Source organism: Loa loa (genome assembly GCF_000183805.2).
Source record: "Loa loa unplaced genomic scaffold supercont3.7, whole genome shotgun sequence".
Lineage (NCBI taxonomy): Eukaryota > Metazoa > Nematoda > Chromadorea > Rhabditida > Onchocercidae > Loa > Loa loa.
In genome coordinates, this window is record NW_018108187.1 from 107445 (window position 1) to 132451 (window position 25007).

At 31.3% G+C, this 25007-nt stretch overlaps 5 protein-coding genes across 5 annotated transcripts; 4 read left to right on the forward strand and 1 right to left on the reverse strand.

Moving 5' to 3' along the window:
- Nucleotides 1-2125: 2125 nt before the first annotated feature.
- Nucleotides 2126-4697, forward strand: LOAG_04221 (hypothetical protein; the record flags this gene model as incomplete). Its single annotated transcript, XM_020446540.1, has 7 exons — nucleotides 2126-2197; nucleotides 2440-2529; nucleotides 2729-2882; nucleotides 3304-3460; nucleotides 3797-3901; nucleotides 4073-4178; nucleotides 4504-4697. The coding sequence occupies 7 exons, from the start codon at nucleotides 2126-2128 to the stop codon at nucleotides 4660-4662; spliced, it is 843 nt and encodes a 280-aa protein (XP_020303135.1). The 3' UTR covers nucleotides 4663-4697.
- Nucleotides 4698-7754: 3057 nt separating this feature from the next.
- On the forward strand, nucleotides 7755-10034 carry LOAG_04222 (hypothetical protein; the record flags this gene model as incomplete). The annotated part of the gene is made up of 4 exons (XM_003139759.1): nucleotides 7755-7783; nucleotides 9115-9263; nucleotides 9534-9598; nucleotides 9927-10034. 4 exons carry the CDS (start codon nucleotides 7755-7757, stop codon nucleotides 10032-10034), a joined length of 351 nt encoding a protein of 116 aa, XP_003139807.1.
- Nucleotides 10035-12508: 2474 nt separating this feature from the next.
- On the forward strand, nucleotides 12509-13319 carry LOAG_04223 (hypothetical protein; the record flags this gene model as incomplete). The annotated part of the gene is made up of 2 exons (XM_003139760.1): nucleotides 12509-12740; nucleotides 13234-13319. 2 exons carry the CDS (start codon nucleotides 12509-12511, stop codon nucleotides 13317-13319), a joined length of 318 nt encoding a protein of 105 aa, XP_003139808.1.
- A 3598-nt stretch (nucleotides 13320-16917) lies between these two features.
- LOAG_16537 (hypothetical protein) lies at nucleotides 16918-18169 on the forward strand (the record flags this gene model as incomplete). Its single annotated transcript, XM_020449191.1, has 3 exons — nucleotides 16918-16976; nucleotides 17671-17767; nucleotides 18152-18169. The coding sequence occupies 3 exons, from the start codon at nucleotides 16918-16920 to the stop codon at nucleotides 18167-18169; spliced, it is 174 nt and encodes a 57-aa protein (XP_020307311.1).
- A 2797-nt stretch (nucleotides 18170-20966) lies between these two features.
- On the reverse strand, nucleotides 20967-22744 carry LOAG_04224 (hypothetical protein; the record flags this gene model as incomplete). The annotated part of the gene is made up of 3 exons (XM_003139761.1): nucleotides 20967-21125; nucleotides 22120-22172; nucleotides 22525-22744. The coding sequence occupies 3 exons, from the start codon at nucleotides 22742-22744 to the stop codon at nucleotides 20967-20969; spliced, it is 432 nt and encodes a 143-aa protein (XP_003139809.1).
- Nucleotides 22745-25007: the final 2263 nt, after the last annotated feature.

Below are 25007 nucleotides of genomic sequence, written 5' to 3' on the forward strand. Positions count from 1 at the left end.
TCCTAAACAGAGGGAAGTCTTAAAAAGAAAATGAGAGAGAACTAAATATTGTTATCACTTCAGATATTCCTGAAATTTCATCAAAAACTTAGCTTAGTGTAACGACGCAACATGTGGCCTTTCCATCTTTTAAAACTTGACATATTTTTTTTGCCAACTTATTCCATCAAACAGTACAATGTATGCTTAGAAGTAACGCTTTTTCGACGATACCTCAAAATGCTATGATACGACAGCATTCTAGTTGGCGGTTGTCACAAACATTTTGCTAGAAGAATTATTTATAATCTCATGTAAAGAAGTATCACTGCATTTCGCAGTTTTTCGATACTTGTTTTCTGAAACTTATAAAATCTATAGAAATACGCATAAAATTTATTCCTCTCGTTATTTATGCATAATAATTTCAGCGCCTTATGAATTCATTGTTTTTTTCAAAATTTCATTTAATTTTCACTTCTTATTGGCGTGATAATATCTAGACCTGATTATTTGAAGCTTCTAGAAGTGCGCGCTGCTCAAATGCGCTCCGTTCATTCAGCCTTTGGCACTGTCAACAAGCTTGAGAATATGCTGTCCAAGATCAAATCAATTTTAGTCATTAAGATCAGTCAAAAAATATCGCAAGAAAGTTGTATATTTGTGCGCTACTATAAGTTTCATCTTTCTTCTGTCCTCTTACTACAGATTGCAAATTGATTGTAACTTATGCGCTCGGAATACTTTTTATTTTGCTTCTTAAATCCTCATACCATTAGTCACTGCATTATTTCATAATAAATGACAACAAGTTATGATTATCGGCTCTGTTGATACAACCTTCAACAATCAGTAAGAGTGAATCTATAATTGGGACAATTATGTTATTAGTATATGGCATTAGTGATTAAGTTAGTACTAAGAGGATGAAGAAAAAACTTAAAAAATGTGATTGATCTTTTTCTTTATGATAAGATTGACAATAGGACCATTTTGATGACCTCTGCTTTATGCCGGATTGATCAAGGAGGATGTGGAACGGAAATCAAATTACATAGAGGTATTTAGGTAGGACAGCTTTATCTAGAATATTTGTTAACTACAGCTAGGTGACAGCATATCTTATTTTGTTTTTAACAAATTCTTTCTTTCACCTTCCGATCATTCAACATCATTTATTTGTCAGAAAATGTTGCATCTCCGGAATTTTCCCACCTGACACATAACAAAATTTAGCAAAATTTTTTCTGAGAAATTTAATCTATTACCTGCACCAAGCAATTTGCCACAAATTGCAACTACTTTCGACTCACTTGATATCATTTTCGGACCATTCTTGAATTTCTTTGTCAAAGAGTCTTTTCTCGAATATTCACCTGGTGTAATAATGACACTCATTCACCCACTAATAATCGTCCGCGATTTCTACTCGAGAAATTCGTGTATACCAATCACACAAAGGGACATTTCATATTCAGTTTCCCTTTTCCGATATCGATATCTTCCTTATCTTTACTGCACCACAGTTCATTTTTTTTCCGATGCTAGCAGCAGGACGCATCTTAAATCTTCGTTATCAATACTATTTTACTCAAGTAAGCATATTTTTCCGTATTTTGCATTTGAGTAGGAGTTGGAAGTTCTACTTTCATCAATGCTTTAATTCAAATCTTCTACCCTCCTTATCGTTGTTGCCATTTCTATACCTGTTACTTTGAGTTTCACTTCTTTCTGGTTGTCGTATTCGTTTAATAAATCTTGCAAGTTTCGAACAGATCTCAGATGTTTTTCTACTTTGCATCCTTGCCAATCTCTATCGCTGCATACTTGTCGAAAAAGGTTATACCGTTTGAGATCCTACTGCGGGACGAATCAATAGTACTTGTGCCACATATGCACCCTACATCCTTGTACAACGGCATGATGTTATGTTCTAAATCTGAATTGTATTTTATACACATTTAATGCGATAGTAAAATCTGTATAATATTGATAAATAAAATATGCTTTGTAAAATAACAATGTTTCGAGAACATTTCGAGGAATAACGACATTTTTTTTTTTGTAGTTTGCCAACTACTACCATCGCTAATTAACAGTGCACTTACCAACAGAATAATACACTACTAGGTAGCACTGATGTAAGATGAATGATGGAACGATGCAAGTGGATGACAGTGATCAACTGGACGGAGACTACTGGGATACAAATTTAGAAGTAAACTGTTTTACTGTTTCATACATAAAAATTTAAAGCTTTTATGATGTTCAATCATCCGCTTAGTTTGTAGCAAAAATCTAGCCCATATAAAAAATCTTGTTCCAAGCATTTTATTGGTAAATTGAAAATTTTTATTCAAATTCTACTTTCAAACCGAAATCTCGAAGTCGAAGCAGATTCTGAATCCATAGTTTAAGAGAAGAGAAATCTTTATTAGTGAAAATTATTTGTGGTTGCAGACTGATTACACTCGACAGAGCAAAAGGAGACATTTCGGCTTAGAAGTTGGCGATGTTACATTTTATATTGACCCTATTGAAATGTCTAAGGTAAATGAGTATTAAGGAAATTGCTATAAACAACAAATGAAAGTTCCCTTTTTATACTGATTCGAAGTCAGGTTTGGCGCATGTACGTAACAACTTTCCTGATTCAAAAAAATTGAAAGTTATTTCCAAACCTAATAGAAATCCTTGAACAAAACATAAAATACTAATGAAGAGAATACCAGATTTTCGCACATTTCAGAAATCACTCTATTTCGGGCTTCTTACAACCAGTAATCATTTCGTAGAAGGGCTTCGCGGCTGCAGTCGTTTACACGATAAGAATGATGATATTGCATGCATGCTGCAATCTACCTGCCCTACAATTTACGACATATATCCACGAATCATTCGGGGTATCAGTTGTTAAGTTTATTTAAGAAATTGTTCTAGGCGAATATGTTCTTCATACAGTTCAAATAATACGAATTAAACAAAAAGTCATGTTTAATGTGTAACGAGCTTTCGTATTCTATCTTACTGTTGACCTTTTTTTCCGGAAAAAATTTTAATACCATGCCACGAAGCTGGACTCCCAAATTTTGCTATTGGTTTCATTAGCCTGACTCCAACACCACTCATTTCGGAATGACTGCAGGATTTCTTCGTGCGAAAGCTGATCAGCTTTCACTGCCCCTGAGAATATGGAGTGGTGCGGTATAGAAGCATGTAAACGTGTGAGGATGAATGATACGATGAAAACTACTGCTTAGCGGATTGTGTGTTGTTATGTTAGCAGTATTAATTTTCAGTATTACTCAAAGAATTCATTTTCAGTGCAATCAATTCCAGCACTTGCCCGTTTGGCTGATAAATACAATTTGAAAAATTTGCAGCTTAGTTGCGAGTACTTTGCACTGAGAGCAAATTTTCGCAAATATGGAAACAATGTCTTGGTTAAATTGCTCCAAACAGCAATTATGTATAATTACGAGTAAGCATATCTTCTGATTTAACTTGCAGAAGAAATGAAACAAGAAATACTTACAAACTTCTTCCATTCATGTGTTGAAATAGCTTTGTGAAAAATTATGTGATTTTCTCATTGATATCTAGTAGATCCTTCATGATATATGTGAAGTCTAATCAATCAATACTTTGTGAAATTGACAAAGTATCAGCATGGATACAGCTGATTTCTTGGATCAGATAAGGACAATTCTTTTCAGTAACTGATATTTTGTTTTGTATTTGTTTATCAAAGCAAGCAATTCCAGAGCTAAAGGTACTTTGAATGATTCTTATGGAACTTCATTTTGATATTTTTTAGCTCAAAACTTCGAGAAAATCTTACCAAAGAATTAATGATTCGGTCACAATTTCTCAACGGTTCAGTGAACAATGAAATGACAAAGGACATTTGCAATATCATTATGTTCGTTGCTTTCATTTCACGATGTATTTGGTAAAATCTTTCAATCTAATTAAGTCAAGCATCTTTTAGTCAAAATGACATTGGTGTAAAATACAAAACAAAGATGCACTTTGATCACGAATGACTAGAACCTCCAAGATATTGGTAAAATGAACAATGAGAATTTTCCAGAAAACATAGTTTAAAACACAACGGTAAGGATATATTCGAAGGTGTATGTCGCAGTTGTGGACAGCAGAAAACCGTTGATTCCGATGCTGGAACTTGCCGCCGTTTGGTCATTACTTATTGATTTTCGAAATCAAAGTTTCAAAACATATAATTTTTCGATAATTTCAGTGAAGATTATTTGAATCATGGCTTTCCAATTAACTTTGTTCCTTAGTAGGAGCAAATGTTAAGAGAAAAAAAAAATTATCGTCCGACGAAAAGATAAAGCAACACTTGCAAATATTCCATTTACTTTAAGTTTGTAATTAGTTCTTAATTCATAATTACCGTACTTTAACCATTATCTACAGAATATTATAATGAAAAGAATATTATAATTTGCATCGGCGATTCAGTCAATCGAATAATGTGATTAGATTGATCTATTGCAGTGGAAATGTGACCGGTGTAATTGGATATACTGTTTGGAATGTGAATCAATGCCATGCATCATAGAAGTAGAAGAGCATCTTAAGAATGCATTTGAAAAATATGAAATGGAGGAACTGAGAAAAGAAGCCGAATCTCAGATGATTGAGAAAAAAAGCTGATTTTATGGATCACAAATAACACCACAATATCTCCGGAATCACGCAAATGGTTAATCTTTAGTTACCCACCTTCCGTTTCGATTTGTTTTATTTTGCTGTAATAATATTTGCTATCTTGTTTGTCTGCTTAATGTTAAAAATTTTTTTATGAACTGGACAATTGATAGAACTTCATTTGTTTTACTTCGGCTTATCCTTCTTTCAAAATGTATGCAGACGAAGATTTCAGTTAAAAAATTTTTAAATTTGATGGTAGAATCTTAAAATCTGAGCAAGGTTATATTTGAAGCTTAAGAATTCGGCACTCCCGCCTTTCGTTTTGGGAATGGCTACTATAACTACTCAGTTCAACTCGTTGAAAGTTATCAGCCGAAATAACAACTATAAAGTGAAATTCTTTCAAGTATAATTGAAAATTAAAAATTGTAGCTGGTATGAAGTAAGTATTGATTGTTATAACATAAATATTGATTAGTATTAATTGTCGGCCGCTTTAAGTTCTTTTCGGCATTATTTTTAAAAAAGTGTTAATGGCCAGTGTTTCTTTTGCTTACAATTTTTAAGCTAATTATTAGCTATCTTTAAGTTAATTATTTAATAGCACCTGTCGCATATACATATATATTTTGTTCTAATAATCCATTATATTTTGTTGTCTTTTATATCGAATTCTATTTTTTTCTATATTCTCTGTTGTTTCTGTAGTATCATTATTATCATTATTACAACTTTCACATGAAGTGCTAATCATGATAACATGCTACTTGATAAATTGTGAACGGTTGTAAATCACAAGGTATCACCTTCTCCAATATACCCAACAATTCCTTATTATCCCTTTTCGCTTTTATTTCATATCACATGGATTAACCATAATCATTAGTATTAAAGAAGGACAGAAGGGAAAGAAGAAATAAAAGGATGTATGAATTTTAGATAAATGGTATCATCCGGTAAAGTTCCGTAGTGGTTTGGTAGTACTGTAGGTACTAGCCGTTCGCAAATAAAAGTTTATGTATCATATAGATATATCATATGGTGAGAAGACAGTATGATTAGTGCTCTCCCAGATAATGTCAACTTCCATTCTGGACATTGCGATATAGAAAATGGAATGGGATTCAAATCTGCACTTCCATCATGAACTAAAAACAGACGAATGACCCTTATGGTGTCGCATCCAGTGGTATTCCTGGTCTTTTAACTCTCCGAAATTTCCCATAGACATACGTACTGAACATTCTGAGTGATTAAAGAGTGGGATTTCAAAGGCAATGGGAAAATTTAACTCAACTATACGGAGTTAAAAACATATGTTCATAGATCAAGAAATATATCTTTCTGAGTACCAGAGAGAGTTCCAATTAGAGATAGACAAGGACAAATATATCATTTCTTTCTGTACTCTCAACAGGGCGAAAGATAGTTTGGTATCCGGGCAAGCTAGGAAAGAATGACCTCATATCAGTGTTCTCCATCCATACTCTTTTCCAGGATAAATTGACCCTGTTGGTGGTAACTGAATAAATATTCTTTTGCAATGGATTGGAGTTAACGTAAGATAGATACTATTCGTGTAGTTGTGCACCTGAGTAATATCCACTCTATTAATGCACAAGGTAAAACGTTTATTCTGTAGAAATTAGGAGGAGATGCCTATCCTAAAATACTACCATCTATTTGTCTAGGAAATCAAGGTGTTATGATATTAGGGAGTTAAAGCTATGCTGAAAAAGAAAACTTGTTATACCATCCTACTACAACACTATGTCATTGGCAAGTTATGGTGGAGGAACACGATTCAGATGTTAATATATATACCAGATTTTAAATATTTATTTTATACAGTCTTCGCATTAACATCCAATTTACATTAATAAATAAGGTATGAAGTAGAATAAGTGTTAATTAGAAATCTATTATATACATATAAGGTGTTCATTCAATATTTAGGAAAATTCATTAATGCAAACCATATGAGATTAGGGATTTTGGCGAATAAAAACGATGCAACTACTAATAATGCTCGAGACTTTGCGCACTTTCTTGTTCAATGCAAATTACTGAATCTGACAAAGCTTTCGAAAATTACCGTATTTTTTATTTCACATTTTATTTGTAATTGAATTAGACGTTATATCATAAACGATACATGTATATCAATGCAGTAATTAAAGATCCCATTGAATTTGATATACTATTTATGCATTACAGTATTTATTTAATATCTGTTGAACTCCTATGATTCTTACTTTCGTATTTTTCATATGCACTGAAAGTTACATTTTAACATTTAAAACACACAATCCTTTATAAATTGATAGTAAACGCCACTGATGAAATATTTGATATAAATTTGTTTCAATAGTAACATTCTTCCCATCATTCTGTCTTTGTATAATTGTGTCATTTCAAGCATTCATGTTAGAGACAACAATTCTGGATTTAGCTGAGAGAGTGCAGTGGTAGGTTGACAGTAAAGTAGAAGAAAATAGCTGAACAATTGGTAACTGGCAATCCAGTAGACATACAGTTATTTGTTCTATTATCAGAGCTAAAAACGGAACAACATTGTCATATTAAGCAAAAAGCAGAAGAAATTGTGCTAGTTAGTTTTCTTCGATTTCACATTTATCATTTTTTTTTTTTCTGTCAACACAATGACTTTTTTATATGACCAAAATCACCAGTACCAAACTCTCAATTTGTCATTTGCATTTGAAGGCCCGTAATTTGTTTTTATTCCAGTTTCAAGTGCTTTATGCATGATGAATTAAAAATATCGTACTAAATGATATTTGTGATAATATTATGTCTTGAAGCAGCATTTTTTCTTTTCTGTAGATTCCAATTTCAATTGTTGACTGAGTACTTTATTATGGATACTGGAGAAACAGATAATTGATAAACTTAGTTTTTAGCTTTGCAGTTTAATCTTGTACTGCTAAAACAAAGAAGATATCAAAGAATTATTTTGAGTTGGAAGCAGTCGATTTGCGGTTAAGTATATGTGGAAGATAAATGGTTGACAATAACAAGATGCATTTAAATGAACTCTGTAAAAAATCAAGTAAGCATTGTTGAGATATGATATGTGCGGTATTGGTACTGATAACTCCAGGTAAAATATATTATATTTTAGGAGCTAGTTTAACAGTTCCTTGTGTTTGGTTTGAATTAGAAGCATTTTTGATTCTTGGAATTGTTTGCAATCTTATTGCCTACTTGCTTATGGCTGGGAAAGAGATTTTGAATATTTTTATCCTAACTAGACTACCTTATTCAAAATTAATTTCGAATCAGTCTTCATTCAAAATAATTGCGTAGTTTTGCTGTATTCCATTACTTCGGTTCAGTTTTCATGGTTTTTTCGTGAAGCGTCTGTTTTTACACATTTATTAAACGGATTTGAAAGATTGAATTCGAAAAAAAAAATTAAGAAATGAACGGTGGAAAGATTAAGTACACAATTTCGGGTTTCTTTTATTTTCATCGCTGACGATTATAGATTAACAGAATGGAATACTCCTTAGAAAGCTCAATGTGAAGAAATAAATGAAAGGGAAGTTTTAAATGGAATCTGTGCTACGACGAAAGTAATACTATGGAGATCTTTTTTTTTTTCTGAAAATAATATTCCTTGTTCAGTAACGAGTTACAATTTGCTATCCTTCCATTGCATTTGCAATTAACCAGTCAGGAAGAATGCAGTGTTTTTGAATATTAGACATCCGATGTCAGAAAAGTAGATTTGCTTTTTTTTTAAAATAAAAATTGAAATTAGAAATTTACACTAGAAACTTTAAAACTAAAAATTTATTATGTATGTAAAAATTTACAACATTTTTGGGAACCAGTGGATTGTGAAAAGTAGAAGGTGGTTTTTAAAAAAATTGTATCTAAGCCTTCTGAAAGTTTCGGATTTAGGTCCACCATTAATTTTTGATTTTATTTCATCATAACAGAATTTATCTATGGTTCAGACTGTCCTAAGTCTTTATATTTATCCAGATCATTTTATCAATGAGGACTCCAAATTTATACTCCAAAAGTCAATACAAAGTCTCTGCTGTCGTTTTTCATTCATCACTTCTTAATTTTTTTTTTTTTTGAATTCCTTAATTGTTCGTCAGTATTACTTCGAATTATGCCTAAGTTTATTTGATTTGTTTGATAACGTACACATTTCTTTTGCTCTAAATCTGTTTCAATTTTTATTTTTTGCAATAAACGACAGGTCTTTGACGTTCGTGCTAGCTGTTTCATTTTTTTTTCTTTTTAAATTTGAAATTGCGATCATCTATCCATTTCATTAACTTACATTATACTTTGTCAATATACTTCCATTTCTTTTCAAACACTGTCATGAAGTTTATTAAACATTGTTAAATAAATTTAGAAAACAAAGCAAAGTTTTTGTAGACTATTATGTTAATTGGTTTTAAAGTAAAGAGTGGAAGAACATCGTACAGTGGAAATGCTGAAAACTCCATTGTATGAAATCGGACTAATGATTAAACTTATTGTATTAGATTTTCTGACCAAAGGAATCGATCCACCATCGATCGATTCTATTATTGAAGCTGAAATATTCCTTCCTAGTTGATTGTTTGAACAAAAAGGTTTAAATTAATATCATAATATGGAATCGTTCCAACTTACAGGATGAATCAGTTCGAAGTGTTCTCTATGGAAGTAGACCATTATTTGTCATGATTATTGGTTACATGCATTATTAATGAATAAATGAATCTTTAAGCAGTTCGGCGCTCCAAATTTTAGAATTGTAACACTTCCCTATCCTATATTTGCATCTTTTTTTAAAATTCTATTTGTTCATTATTTAAATTATTTTTTTGCAAATATGTTAGCTTTGGGTTCAAACAATGAATTAACTAAACTTGGTTATACTTTAGCTCGACTTCCTGTTGAACCAGTACTTGATAAAACTTTCATTCTTGTTACTGCATGTAGATTTGCTGCCATATAACCTACACTATTTATTTCTAATTGTCAATAAAATTGAGGAAAAATAAAGGAATATTGTAATAACAATTTGTAAATTGGATTCATGTTTATTTTTATTGAAACGATAGGAGCATGTCGGCTTTGAGAATTTTATAAGCCATTAAATAATTTTTAATACTTGCTTTTGCTCATCATAGTGGACTCAAACTAAACATATATCACTTTTTTTTCCAACTTTATAGTTAAAGTCTCTGAAAATTCCACTGTTGGTGAATTATTAGCGACAATATTTGCAGCGTCATCATTTACAATATCGTACATCCAACACAGTCATCGGCTTCAAAATTGAATGGCTAGAAAACTGTCTTATTAGTAGTATTTGCTTTCTAATAGCCGCTTCTTAGATCGTATTACATTTATTGTGTCTATGATAGATGATATGAAGCATTTGATTAGAATCCAAAGATAGAGAAAAATGTTTGCGTACGGTTTTTCTTGAACTTTTCGATGTTACAAATGATTTTTCAAAAAGAATGCTGCCAGAATAAGATGGATATTTCATAGAAATAATCGTAACTGTTTAAAAATAATGAGATTTTTATACATATGAAATAATTGGATTGCAAATGTATTCTTTTTAAAGTTAATTATTGCTTAACCAATGTATTCATCTCATCCGGTTTAATTGTATCCAGCAAAGGATTGGATTCAAATCTCAATCTCATATTTTAGCTTTAATTTTAAGTTCGATTGAATTTATATCATTAGTCGTTGAACCATTTAAACATTTTTCTCTGCTGGAAAGAGAGGAGAGAGAGAGAGAGAGAGAAAAAAAAAAGGGAAAGACTGTAATATTTGTAAGGGTTGACAATGATATTTGTTGACAAATTATTAAGCTTTTGTGGAAACGCAGACAGTTTAAGCATTATCGTTCTCGATCACTTTTCTTAATTTTTATATAATGTCCGCCAAAAAAATGTTTTTTGCTAATACGGATTTTGTGAGACAGAAAACAGAAATTTCAAAACAAAAGTTTTTCTTAAGGACTAATTTTTGTAAAAATTGACTTGAAAATTACTTTATTGCGCAAAACAATGAAAATGACTTTTCCCGACTTTCTACTAAAGTCATGTAAACAGATTTCAATCATAATGCCACTTCAGTTACTTTAGAAAAACTCCAACTTCACTTTTTAAAACTTCAGTTTTACTGAGAAAAGTACATTCAGGGAGAATGCATTGGAATATGGAGAGTGCTAAATGGTCATGAAATCAAATCATCATGAAATCATCCATGATTTTCGCAAAAAAAAAAAAGTGAGAAAAGCAAAATAGAAGAGTGTTTATATGATTAAACATCGAATTGGGAAGATAAGCTAAGCTTAATTGTATTACTTTCGTTTTTTCCCCATGGAGAAGCAATAATATAAATTTAAAATCAATGAGTTTTAGTTTGATATCCAAACATTTGTTATTGTCGCGACAAGCGATGTGTTTATACACTGAAACAGGCGACAGCTTTGATGAGCAAACGGTCTGTTAATACACTTTTTTCATAGTTTGGATATTATTAAATTCCCATCGCCTTTGTTTGTTTTTTTCGGAAAAAAAGCATTTCGTCCCTTCCCGAAAAAGTTGAGATAAATTTTCTTAAAAGCAAGAAATATAGATTTCTAATCATTGATGACAAAAATGACCCTTTTGAACTCCGTACCAAAGTGATGTCATGTAAACAAATTTCGAACATAACACACTTCAGTTACTTCTTTTTAGAAGCCGAAAGGTGGGAGTATCATGGTAATAATATTATATCAGATTAGATAATATGCAAGTTTTAGTGCTTATTTCGTTTTTTATATTAATTATTGATCTTCATAAAATTAACTTAAATATTTTTGCAATATTAAAGTTATTATTATTATTTCCGTTTTCTCAGTATATCCATTCTTTTTTTTCACTTCCTTCAGAATCCCTCTGAAAATGAATGTGCAAACTGCTTTGCAACCATGTACTGAAACACTAATGCTTTGAATCCAGAATCAACGAATAAAGTTCACAAGGATAATTGTAAGCCACTTAAAATCATATTGTCACCTTTTGATTGGTCGGGAAATGAAGAAGTCTTGAGAACGGAGCAGCAAGATGTTATGGTATTGAAACAGTTTTCCACTCAAGCTACATCAGAAGGTAATTTCTGGAATAATTTGAAGTTACATTAACATAAAACATAGATTTACCAGTATACAAAAGTTTCATTTTTGACCTGATTAAATCTTGCCTGCAAGCCCTGTCCTTATAATTAAATATCAGCTTTGTAAATGTCCAATTAATATTTGCAACCTCATTTTTAATTTTAAAAAAAGTTGAAATCATGTCCGATCGTGGTCAATACTAATGCAGAATAAGTTTGTTGGTGCGGACTTTTTGCAGTGAATCCTGTTTGGCCCTGGAGCAGAAATCACGGCTCATCTGTTTTTCCTGAATATATGGTTCTAATTTTTCAGACTTTCTAAACCGATCTTTGTCCTTACCCTAACTTACTTGTCATGGTAAATATAAATCCTCGATCTAATATCTTGGGTGAAGGATTTTTATCATGTGCAAGATTTTAATTTTGTGAAATAATATGATTTTTATTTCTTGCCTTTCTTGTGTGAGTTGATTGTGCAGTGACTTAGGCATAGCCTTGATTTTGTTTTAGGATTCGAAGCAATGCTAAGGAAATAGATGCTAAGGAAACAATGCTAAGGAAAAAAAAAAATAGAAACCGAGTGCAAGAGGAAATAGAAGAAGGACAAGAGAAAAGTGAGGAAGAAGTGTTGCTTTTTGAAATCACAGAACAGGATATTAGAGTTATGAGGGGATAAGATTGAGAACAGATGTTTGCAGTCTTGATTACTTTCCCTCTCAAAAGTGGTCTAGAGAAAGATACCTGGGATGGTTCCATAATTCTGGTAATTATAGCAACACTAAAAATAACAAGAGGTTTTAGAGGTAATTTCCGTGGACGAAATAGAATCAATGGGAGTCATTATTCGTTTAGACTTCGAACTGCTTTAAGCGACAGCAATATGCAAAATTATGACAGGGGCACATCATCGAGCGATGCTAGTAAGTTTTACGACATTTTATGCAAATTCAATTCCATAGATTTGGGATATAATTTATATAAATCTGCACATGTTTGATATAACTAAGTCTGAATTATAATAATGTACATACTTGAACTGAGCAATAATAATTTCAGAAGAGACAGTTTGCTGTATAGTATAAGATTTTGTTAATTTGTTGTTGAATCATTAAATGATTTTGCTTGTTAGATCGGTCATTAGCTTATTCGAATACGTAATAAGCTGCTACATAAGCTGTATCCGAACGTCAGTTTACTCAAGTTGATATAATAGTTGTAAATTTTCACTTTTTTTATGTTTGTCACTAGTGTTATCGATAATCAAGCTTGCGAGTTTGTTGTAGTTGCTATTGTTAACTTTATAACGGATTGTATATCGTAAGTTGCTCCCGGGGGAGGGGGGGGGGGAGTTTAATTATGAAGTCGAAATGTAAGGAATAAAAAGCGTATATTTTAAATCATTCAAAGCTACAGAATGTTACGGTTTGGAAAATGGTACGGTTAACTTAGGATCAAGTTGGAATATTGCGCCTGTGAAACATGCTCGATCTAGTGCTTAAAATTGCAGCACAAATATATTTGGTGAAACATCATTATGGTCCTTGATTGATGTAGAAGTATAGGAGCCTATAAGTGGTATACATGGTCAAGAACGTGTTGATCCTCTGGATGCTATTAATAAGAAGTTCAAACTTTGATAAGAAAATATTGGTGGTAATGGCGAATTTGGAAACTTCTAAGGTTCATTCTGTTTCTTGCAGCACATTAATATACCGAATTATGTTTTTATGTGACTAAAATCTTTCATGCATTTATTTGAGACGTTTTTAATAAAATTTGTTTAGAAATTGTTCAAGCGTTGCTTTTGCATTCACGAAAGAAAAGTATAGTTTTTGTTTCATTTTTTCACTTTTTTAATAAAACATAATGTTTTTTGTTTTACCAAATCCAATCTGAATACCGTACTACTGAGAATTAGCGGTACTTTGATCTTACCAAACTAAGTGAGATATATTTTTGAAATTGTATTCAAACCAACTAAAACTAAACATTTTCACTGTTGAAATTCTAATAAGAAGCTGAAAATGAAACTCTTCAACGCCTTACATTTTGAGTCCCGTCCATAGTCCTATTTAGTGTCGCTTATGGATCTCCACTGAGAGACCCGCACTACTAGGTATTCAAGTATTCTCGGTCGCAATATTTAGTAGCTTATTTGTGATGTCTATTTCAATATTGTTGCTCCATTATCGTTTTATCGTTGTTATTTTTTTTCCGAATGTTTTCAATTTTTAATTGCTGAACTAATAAAATTGATGTTGTTTTCACTGTCCATTTCCAGTTCGTACTTGGTTTATTTATGCTTTCGGCTTTCCTGAATTTTGCAAAAATCCAGTTGTTATTTCTATAAAATTCTATTTCTATAAATTTTTATTTCATCACCAAACAGCTGATTTAATGTTACTTGACTAAGAGTGGTAACTGGGTGGCTTTTCTAATTACTCTACATAAGATTTTCTCAAATAATGGCAAGTGTATCTGGGGTTTGCAGAAGTTTCAAAATTATCCACTTAATTTGGGTTACTCTTTTCAAGAGTTTTTAGAATGAACAAAAATTCCCCAGCGTACGTATTTGAAACTGGAAGCTAAAGTGCACTACCAACTTCTTTCCTCTCAGCTGAGATCAAAATGTTCGTGTAATTAATGGGTTTTATTTCATTATCAAACGTCCATACATCTATTCACTGATCTTCATCACAATATGTAAAAGGATGTTTCAGTATTCATAATAATAAATTAGCATGAAGCTTAACAGCTTTTCCGGTTTTAGCTGTCGACATTAAGGGTAATATTGAGAATAAGATTTGGGATTGGTGGATGCCGTTTATTTTTCTGATTTGGTAGTTGTTTCACAATATAAAGCATTTCCTGTTCTACCAAGATAGATGAAATAAGGACGATTTACATGGAATGATTTAATGCACTTCAAAAATTAACTGTTACTTCGAACAAAATTTAAGAATGCGATCTTCGAGTGGCATTGGATTCGATGTTCAAGACAATAAAAAATAGCTTTTCTCCCAAAAAGGTTGAATGAAGGGAAGGACATCCAGTTCAGGGAAAAGGATCAATCTCACGGAAACCGGAAATTGGTTCCTGTTTACGAAGCTTCTACAGTGCAATTTATCCACTCCAACTAATTCTGTTGATGAATTTTGGATAAATAAAAACCGAACCGGATCTCTTGGTTGACGAGTAGCCGTCGTAATCAGTGTATGATTTCCGTAGAGCAAAGTTCTTTCGAAAACCGAAATTGAATATATTCGGGAAAGGTAAGAAATGATCCTGTGATACATTGGCATTTCATCTTTCAATCAATACATTCACTCATTTCTCGATATTACTGTTAATCAATTTATATTAATTTCCCATTTTGGCATTTAAGTGACTGATTGTTCTTTGTGGTACACAAAAGACTATCGAGGAATTATTTGGTTTGAAGCTTTTTCTCATGTTTTCTGAAATTTTATAAGATTTTCTCAAATTTACCAACAGTGCAATAAAATTGTAAATTTTTCGACGGCAGGATAAACAGTTTTGGAAGAACAATCAGTATTAACACAGCATGAATAGGAGGAAGAGGACATGCGACCTTGAATTTTTCTAAATTATTAGTAATCGAGAGGTTTTAGTAGGTTTTCAGGAGTTAGTAGCAAAATATGCCATTGGTTAACATCCAGAATGAAGTTCTCGAGCATCCTAGTACAAACTATTCCAAAGTGTATTGCATTTGGACAAAGATTTTTTCAGGTTAATAAGAGATAATTAACATTCCCTTCAAAATTTTGAATGCAGTTATCTTGCATTTTTCAAGTTTGAAAGTTGAAATTTGAAGGCAAATTGTCTTGTTTGATTTTTCAGATATTCATATTTTCATTTAATTTCCCTTGTAAATTGCAAAAGATCAAAAGATATCTGATGACAATATAGCCGAAATTGGTAGACACTCGATGACAACCAGATTTGAGCAGTTCACTGGGCAGGGAGATTAATATAAAGAACTTCTTGTTTTCTTTTAATTAGCACTTCAGTTTCATATCCAAGAAATCATTTCTTTTTTTTTCATAAAAAATTCAGTAAGCGATAGAGAAGCGATAATTTTGTAGTTTAAACCGTCACAGGCAGAACGAGAAATAGGAATATCATGGAGACTAATTACAGTATTGATTGTCTTAATTCTGACCCCAATAACGTATTCCACTTTTTGCATACCTAACAATAAAAATTCTCATAATAAGTGTTGTGTTTATTTAACAAAAAGAAAAAACTGACATTGAAGAATTAAATTTTCTAAAGAATGATAAGACTGCTCGCTTCATTTGCTAAGCATTAATCGTAGAGTAAGCTGATTATGAGTTCTGCTAGTCCATTATCATCCACTAGTTAGACTTGTTCGGATTGATGATAAGCATCGATGCATTGTCCTCTTAGTGAATGAATAAAAAGTAAAGATATTTATTTATCATATCAGCTAATCTAAATGCTTATTAATTATGAAGTGAACAAATTAACTGATCTAAAACTGTATTTCCTTAAATGATATTATATTAGCCCATGGAAAAAACTTGTATAATAGTTAAACTGATAATGTCTCACTAATAATTTTATCACTTTCAGACTTCAAACTGATCAATTCGCTAATTTATGTTAGATATGATGTGACATTGATGTTAATCAGAAGGAAAACGAACAATCATTTGAAGTCGAAAATAAGCCTAGAATGCGTAAAAAGGAATTGGAATCTTAAAAACTTGGCAAGAATGTATAAGTTGATTTGAAGTGGAAAGATGAAAGAATGTGCCTGCAATTTCTCCTTGCATATGTCACGTCATCGAATAAACACACCATGTTGAGTGGAAAAAAAGACCGATGAAAAAGAATCAATTCTATCATTTAGCGCGCAGTTTGCATGCTTGTCTAGTTGCTGCAAGGGAGGAGCGTTTAAGATAGAATTTAGAGTCTATCTGAGTGTGTATATTCTTTGCAATACATGTTTCTCTACTAGTCTATTTATGAAATCCATTCGTTGACATAGTAATCAATGTCATTTTGAACTGTCACTCACCTTTTGTTTCTTATACATACCCTTCCTTGCACATGGGTAATTCATTTTCGGCTTTTGGTTTTAATCAACCGTTTCTGATCGCTTTATCTGCGTAAGTTTCTCTTTTCTTTTGCATAAATCTGTTTGAATATCACTATCAGCACGTATCTCCAATTAAACAATCAATTATCAAATAATTTAACAATAACGTTATGATATTTTGACAAAAAAAAAGTAAAAAAAACTTAAAATGGTATTCTTTGCTGTAAAATGTTGAGTATTATTCTGCTCTCATGAGAATTAACCTATTAGTGATTGGTCATTCTCCTTGTCCAGTTAGCAGACGATATATTGACTGCTTCAACAAGCCAACCGTTACCTAAAGTGCAGTAATTCGATTAAATAAGCAAAAATTAATTTTAATAGAATAATTTATCGATCATGCTAATCTTTAATCGCAATTTACTGATTTCCGTTTTATTTCGTTTTTGACGACTATTGGTCAGTGACATTCAGTGAGTATCGGTCATTACTTAAAATTTATAATTCTTGTAGTTGAGAAATCTGTACATTACAGAGACCATTTTTCACTGTGAAAAAAAAATACAATTCTAGTTTATAGGTTTCCAGTTGCCTCATCTGATCATTCTTCATTTTCCTTCTTAATTAACCCGTTGTGGCAAAAGGAAAACATGGAAAGTTGAAAAGTAAAAAAAATTTGAACCATAAAATCTCTCAGTAAGTGCTCCATCTATGCCAGTCAGGTATATGAAGTAAGATATAGAAAAAAGGGTATTTAATTCCAGAATTATAATAATGCTGTTGATGACAGCTGTACTTGTTGGAAGCGATGAACCACAAAAATCCAACGACACTCACCGACGTGATGACACGAATGCTACCGTAAGCTTTTGATATTTCTTTTTCATACGATCATTGAAAAAATAAAAAGTTTGCATAAAATATTGTACTCTTCCTTTATGAAAAAAGAAATATCGAAAAAAAAAGAAATAGTTGTTTACAACAACTACAGTAGGACAACAAATGAGCTTTTCCCAGATTGACTTCTTTGTGAGGTTAAAACAAGAAAGTTTTTACAACAATATTCTCAGGAATTTTTATTACCTAAGCCTTTCCACGTTCCACTATTTTCATCTTTCATTTCTTAGTATCGAATCATTAACAAAATCGCGCTTATTCTGAATTTGTTATCCTACTGTAGGACTCTTTTGAAATGCAATATGGTTCCCTTAAATGATGTTAATTAATTCAACAATTATATTGCAGTTTCAAGATGTGACATGAATGCTTTTCACACCTACTTCTATTACTTCTGTTTCAGCAATATATTAAAATTCACAATCCACTATAACTCGACACAGGTACGAGGAACTATTGGAATGTATCTCTTACTATAAAATAGCAAGAATGACATATCATCAATGCTGTACCCTAAAGAACAATCAATTCTGTGCCCAAATTTTCGGAGTTTGTTGTTGTACATGGTATATGAACCTGATCCAGCACCTTACAAACGATCCGATTCTGAACTTCAGGAAACTTTATTGCTGGTTTTACAACCATAGTTCACTACTTCTTCTTAAACGAAAATTGGAATTTCAAAATTCCTATGTTTGATTACCTAGTAATATATTGTGATAATACGACTTTCCTCTGAAACATTACAATCAGTTTTTTTTTTTTATTGCAACATTCTGCACATTTTTTAAACTTGCTTATGTTACTAACCTTAACAACAAAATGTTTATGAATTATGCACCAAAAATAGCCATTTGATATCACATCTGTGCGCTGATAAGATTACTTCTAATCATATCAGTTATTATTGGATATTCCTGTAACATATTTTGATTTCCTATCAATGATGCAATTAGTAATTGTTTTTAAATTCATTTCTTTCAAATGGAAACGAATCTCATAATATCAGATTCAGATCTTCTGTGGTGGAAAACGAAAACATTTAGGGGCGGTAGTGTACACATTGACAAGATAAAGCTCCATAGAAGCTGCTAACTTGAACCGGTCGATACATAAATAGAACAAATGATCCACGTCATTACACTATCATTCGAGATATAAGCAAAGGGTGGAACAAAGTTTTATTATTTATAAGCATACAAACAGTCAAAGTGATTCACTTATATTTCTGTAAATGCATCACTTTTTGAATTAAAACTCTCTACTACTATTACTTTTGCCATTGCTTATTTCACCTCACCTCAAATAAACAGATTCAAATACAAAGATTGACGTTCTATGTTTCCATTTTACAGTTTGAATTGAACCTTAACACTATCAATTGTTATCACTATTATTCGCTACTATTCTTAATCAATTTCAACTATAATTGAAATAATCATTCCCGGACTGAGATAACGTATTACGAATCAGATAATTGCATTTTTTCTTGCTATTTCAGAAATGACAAATTTTTATAATTCTAATCATCATAATTAACAAATAAAAGTACCGTTTTTCACAAAGGTTCCGACAAAATTTTCAAACACATTACATTACTAAGTTGAAATAAGAATGTCCTTAATTCACTTAGAAGATTTTCATTTTCAGCACTTATCAATTGGATATTGTCACTTATATTTGGATGCATTCAAACTCTGATAATATATTTGTCTATTTTATCCATCCAATGACAATATTTTTGATTTTTCTTCCTTTTTTATACAGCACAGTTTCTTTTCTTAACTCGCACTATTAAATTCCTAAAATAGTCATGCTAATCATATGTTTCAAATCTCATTTGTGCAAAATAAGTAATAATCAAATATCAATTTATTAACTCAATTTTCAATCATTCTGAATGATGCGTCTTAGATTTTGCAATAATTATAAAGGCTTGCTATTAAATAAATGGAATAAAGTGGGAAAAGCTATCTGTTAGCTTAATCGAAGCTAAAGTATAAGTTTGCATTGCTAATCCAACAACAACAACGACAGGCATTTCCACATTTCTTATTTAATCAAATTATGTCAATTTTTCTGAAAAGATTTGTCATTGCAGCATTTTCATCGGTAGCTAAGAAATAAAATACAGTCTGATCCAATTTAGTATAGCAAAGCAAGAGTGTAGAAAAAAAGGACATTGAAATTAGTGTATATACTTATTAATTAAATCAAAAAGTTCTATTGTTTAATACATTTCAAAGTTCATAACCATCTATCCTTTGCAGTCATTAGATTATAATGATGTTCATTTATAATTTCTAAATTTAACGCAAATTTTGGGTTACTTGTTTTGGTATTTCATTTGTTAAAAAGTGAACGCAAAATGTTCGCAAGTCAAAATGGCAATGTGTGGAATTTGTGTTAGATTAATTTTTTTCTATAATTTATTTAAATTCAAATGAATTTTAGGCCAACTTCAGGAGAAATGCATGAAAATTTTTGATTAATGGAAGTTTATAAACTAATAAAAACACTCGGAATTAAAATTTTATCTAGATTAGTCTCGGTGAGTGAGGTAATAAAAAAAACTGAAATCAACAATTTTTTTTTCGAATTATTTGTTGAATGGAAATTGAATGTATTTGTTTATATTATGCCACAATGATTGCTATTATTGTTTACACAAAGTAAATAATTTATTACTTATTCAAGAGCTCATTTACGCATAACAAATCTAAAGAGTCAAGCCTTAATTTAATTAAGTTGCCAATAAACTAAAAATTTAATTACGGAGAAAAAAAAACATTGAAATATATTTTAATGCTTCATTAAACTCGCATGATATCACACTATTTGTCCTTTTATTTTATATTGTGCTATCTGAGCAGTATTAGTATTATCAAATATGTTGCATTTCTGAGAAAAATGAAAAAGAATGGTATGGAAATGGTCAAGAGTAACAGATCATCTCAAAAATTATAAGCACAATTCATAGCCAAAGACCATTGAGGAAGTCGGATAGCAATGACCCAATAGAATTGTATTTGTCATATTTATAACTGTAACAAAAAAACCGAAAAAGTGTTTAAGATATTTGATTTTGTTTATTTTCAAATTTTTATTTGTTGGTCGGGAGCGAGAGTGGGAGATTCTGTTTCTATTCACGCGGGATCACAAATTAAGATGAGGGAACAATCGATCTTGTATCCTTCATCATATCAAAACTATTACGTGTTTCATCAGTCCAGCTCACTGCTTCACTATTCAACCAATGACTATTCATCTCATTTTCCGATTTTTCAGAATCTTCGTCATTAATCATTAAATAGATGTTATGCTATGCTAATATTACAATAGAAAAAGCATATCCAATGTATGTATCGGATGCTAACTTCCAATCTGATTTGACTAAATCATGAATCTCATAAGGAGTAGTTAGGATACAAATTGCAAATTGCATTCGTTGCATAGCTGGTTTTTTTTTCTTTTTTTAATCAATAAGAGCTACAAGAGTAGTAAACACAATTAATGGATTTCGGAATCATCGAATGAAAAATTGATTTGGAGAATAATTAAATTAGAAAATAATTTAGATTTATTCAGCTCAGACTGGTCAGATTTAGCTTAAATAGTTTAAACTGAAACTTCAGTAAACAAAAGTCTTCAGAAAATTCAAGTAATCAGCTAAGATTAGTTCAGCTCGTTTTCGAAACCCTTTTTTTTTGGCTTATATTTTCCAAATTTTCATTTCTTTTTCAATCAAAATTAATTTTTTTCATCTCTCAAATTCTTTGTTAAAAAAGCTTTCCTATACTTTTTCTGTTATTCTTGTAGTTCCTTTCCCAGGACTGAACCATTATCCCGTGGACCTATGGTGACAAAATGGTGACACATGGACAGACAGACGCACACCTCCACACATCGTTATATAACACAGATCTACTGAAAATTTCCATTCTCAATATCATCCCCGACAACATTCAAACTTCCTTAACGAAGACTTCTCTCAACTATTCACGTTCTTCCTCTTTCATGCACAACTTGTATTTAAATTGAATTCTTTCCTGAGGATTAGTTTTTTTGTGAGAAAGAGAATTGAATTAATTTATCCTGTTGGATTTTTGCTAATAGCTGCTGATGGGAAGAGTGGTAAAAACAAAGATTGATTTGGCCATCATACACTGGACTCAAAATGCTTATCAGTTACTTCAGTTAATTTTGCATTTGGTGAATGAATGGGTAGATTACAAACAGTTATGCTTGAATGAAAGGATGGAAGAATATTAGAAATATATTTCGCATATTGATTTCATACTGCAACCGATCGTCACCTTTTTGAGTCTCCACCGATGGTGACACTGTGGAGGCATTTCACAATGTTTTACTACAAAATACGGTCATTCTTCCAACACAAAGTAGGGAAACATTTAGAAAGCAATGAAAAGAATTTACAAAAAAATCTCTGACACTTATAAACGCACAGCAATTTATTTACACAGCTGTCGTTCAATCATTAATAATATATACCCATTAAGACAAAGTAATCATTTGTTTAACCGTATTGGGGTGACAGTTTCAAGCAATACTTCAGTAATGACTTCAAAATATATGACGTATAATAAAGAAATCATTTCAAATTTGTAAATAGTTTTATGTTTAAGAAATGTTTAATTGATTGAAAGTAATTGAATGAATTAATTCATAGAAATGAGTTGGTCAATAAAGGAATTGTCCACCTTCGTGACTGATGACAATGGCTTCCAGTAATCGGAAAATGTTGCTAATTGGGAGAATTTTGAGTCCGATAAATTCATGCGGCATGCGATATTGCATATGGAATCTGGACTTGATGGAATGCAACCAAATTGGTTCACGTTCAGAATTACCGATTGCGAAATTGTTGATCTTCAGGCTTGCTTTATGGATCACAAATTCCCTTTTGCCATCTTCTTTCATGTGATTATAATATTTTTTGTGAAAATTTTCGGTTCTCAAATTCATATAATTTTTTATTTCTAATTTCTTTGGAAATAACAAAATTCTTTTAGATATGCGAATTTTTTGAAATTTATCAACTTCAAACTTGAAAAAATATATCCATCGGAGTCTTGAATTCTTCACATTTGTCAGAGAAGGATTTTACTGATAAAACTGGAAGGTCTATAATTGAAAAAACAGTTGCGCATTATCCTTAATATCATAATGACTTTTAGAATGTATTAATAGAATTGAATTTGACAAACTTTTATAAAAATTGAAATGATGGATGTGCAATAAATGCTCTTTTGGAATATTGCCAAGGGAGGATGTACAGGAATTGGGAAAGTCTAAGTCAGCTCAATAGATACCACACATCCTTGAACTGACCAGTTAGATTGACCAACTTAAAGTCAGAGAAAGCAATAGAAATTCAAAAAAGAAATCGAATATAGCGAGCGATAAGGTCAAGTACTAAAGGAATGGATATCTTAAATGTCCTATTTCTATGTACTATCTCGCTTATCAACCTAATTCGAGTCATAAGGCTTTAAAATGCAAATGTTATGATATAATCGACCACTTACTTATAACCTTTAATTATAACTACAAATTTCTCAACATTTATTAAGAACGGATTACGGTATCATAAAAGCTGTTTAAAAGATGCTTACAAAAGTTTTGAAGTTATTTGAAGATCAATTTGAAGAAATTCAATAGAAAACTTTTAATTCTCACTTCTTTCACCATTCAACGACTATTCTGCCCTGTCCACGCTATGCAATTTGTCCTTTTGCGCCCGAAGAATGGTCACATCTGTCCCATTACCACTAACCTTGACCATAAGTTCTGAACAATTCCCATTTCAACTAGAAATCATCATTCTTATTCTGTTACATCTTGCAAAACATCACCTCAGTATTTCGTCAATTTTATCAAAATGTGACACTTAAATGAATTATCATATATTGCATATCCCTTACATTTTGTGGAGTCTGTTAGGGCTGAGTATGGGACATTATTGTGAAATACATAGATGACATTAAGTTTTCATCCTCAAATTTAATATTTAAAAAAGAAATACTAAATTTTACGCTTTATTTTGATTATTGATGAAATAGACTTCTGAAATATCTTGGACTTCAGCTTGAGGATGTTTTGGAGGAAATATTGAGGCCTTCTTTATTCTTGGCCTAGCCTCATTGAACTGTCGAACTAAACACTACTGTATTAAGGAAGGAAATGTTGTAAGAAAGCATTTGTAAGGCATCCAAGTCTTGAAAATTGAAAATAATTAACTTTGGAAAATATGACCTTTTTTTCATTATTCTGCAAATCATATTTTTGTTTCACTTTTAATTTTCGACGACCAAATATTTATGTCCACTGGGATGTAGAGACCTTTTTTGAAAGAAAAAGTAAATAACTATAAAAAAGTAATCCGATAATATTTCAAAAAGAGGTATTTACCGCAGTTTCTAAAACGGATCATTTAATCCTTTTTGTTGTAAAATCGGTTTTAGATTTTAATCGATCTTTCTTATTTTAATTTGAATTCCAAAATTTTAAGGTAGTTTTTTCTTAAATCGGATAGTTTTGGAATTTTTCGATGCTTTCTTGATTCGTATTATTTCCTATTTTTCAAGTTAATTCCGGAATTTACTTAGAGCTATCTGGATAAGCAGTGATGATCATTTTTACAGTTTAGTGTTTAAATATTCATTACCTTTCATACTTTCCTTCGAGAACTAATAACTGGAAGCTAACACCTTTCATTTGTTAATGACTTTCAGAAGTTTGATTGAAACAATTTATGAGAAACAGATAGTTTTCATTTAGGACATTATTATATTTCATTCTTTTCTCAATATTTAACTCGGCTTTACTCAACTTTTCAAGTTTAATTTCATACGCTTTTCAAATTTAAAATAGGATTAGCAGCAATGCTTGTTTCGGAAACTTTACGATTAGCAATAACCCTGAAGTTTTTTTCGGGAACTTTGCTATGTAAGAAACTTACAGTTTTCCTGGCTGTATTAGCACTAGCGGTAAATTTGTATTCAGTAATTTATCTGACAATGCAGTAAACCACGTGCTACGACAAAAAAATGCTGTAGAAGAAAATTAAGAAAGATTAAAACAACGCATGATGGAAGGAGAAAAGCTTTTCAATCTTCTTTGACCTGTTATCATTGTTGACAGATTATCTTCAATTTACTCTTTCAAAGTTGCGATTAGCAAG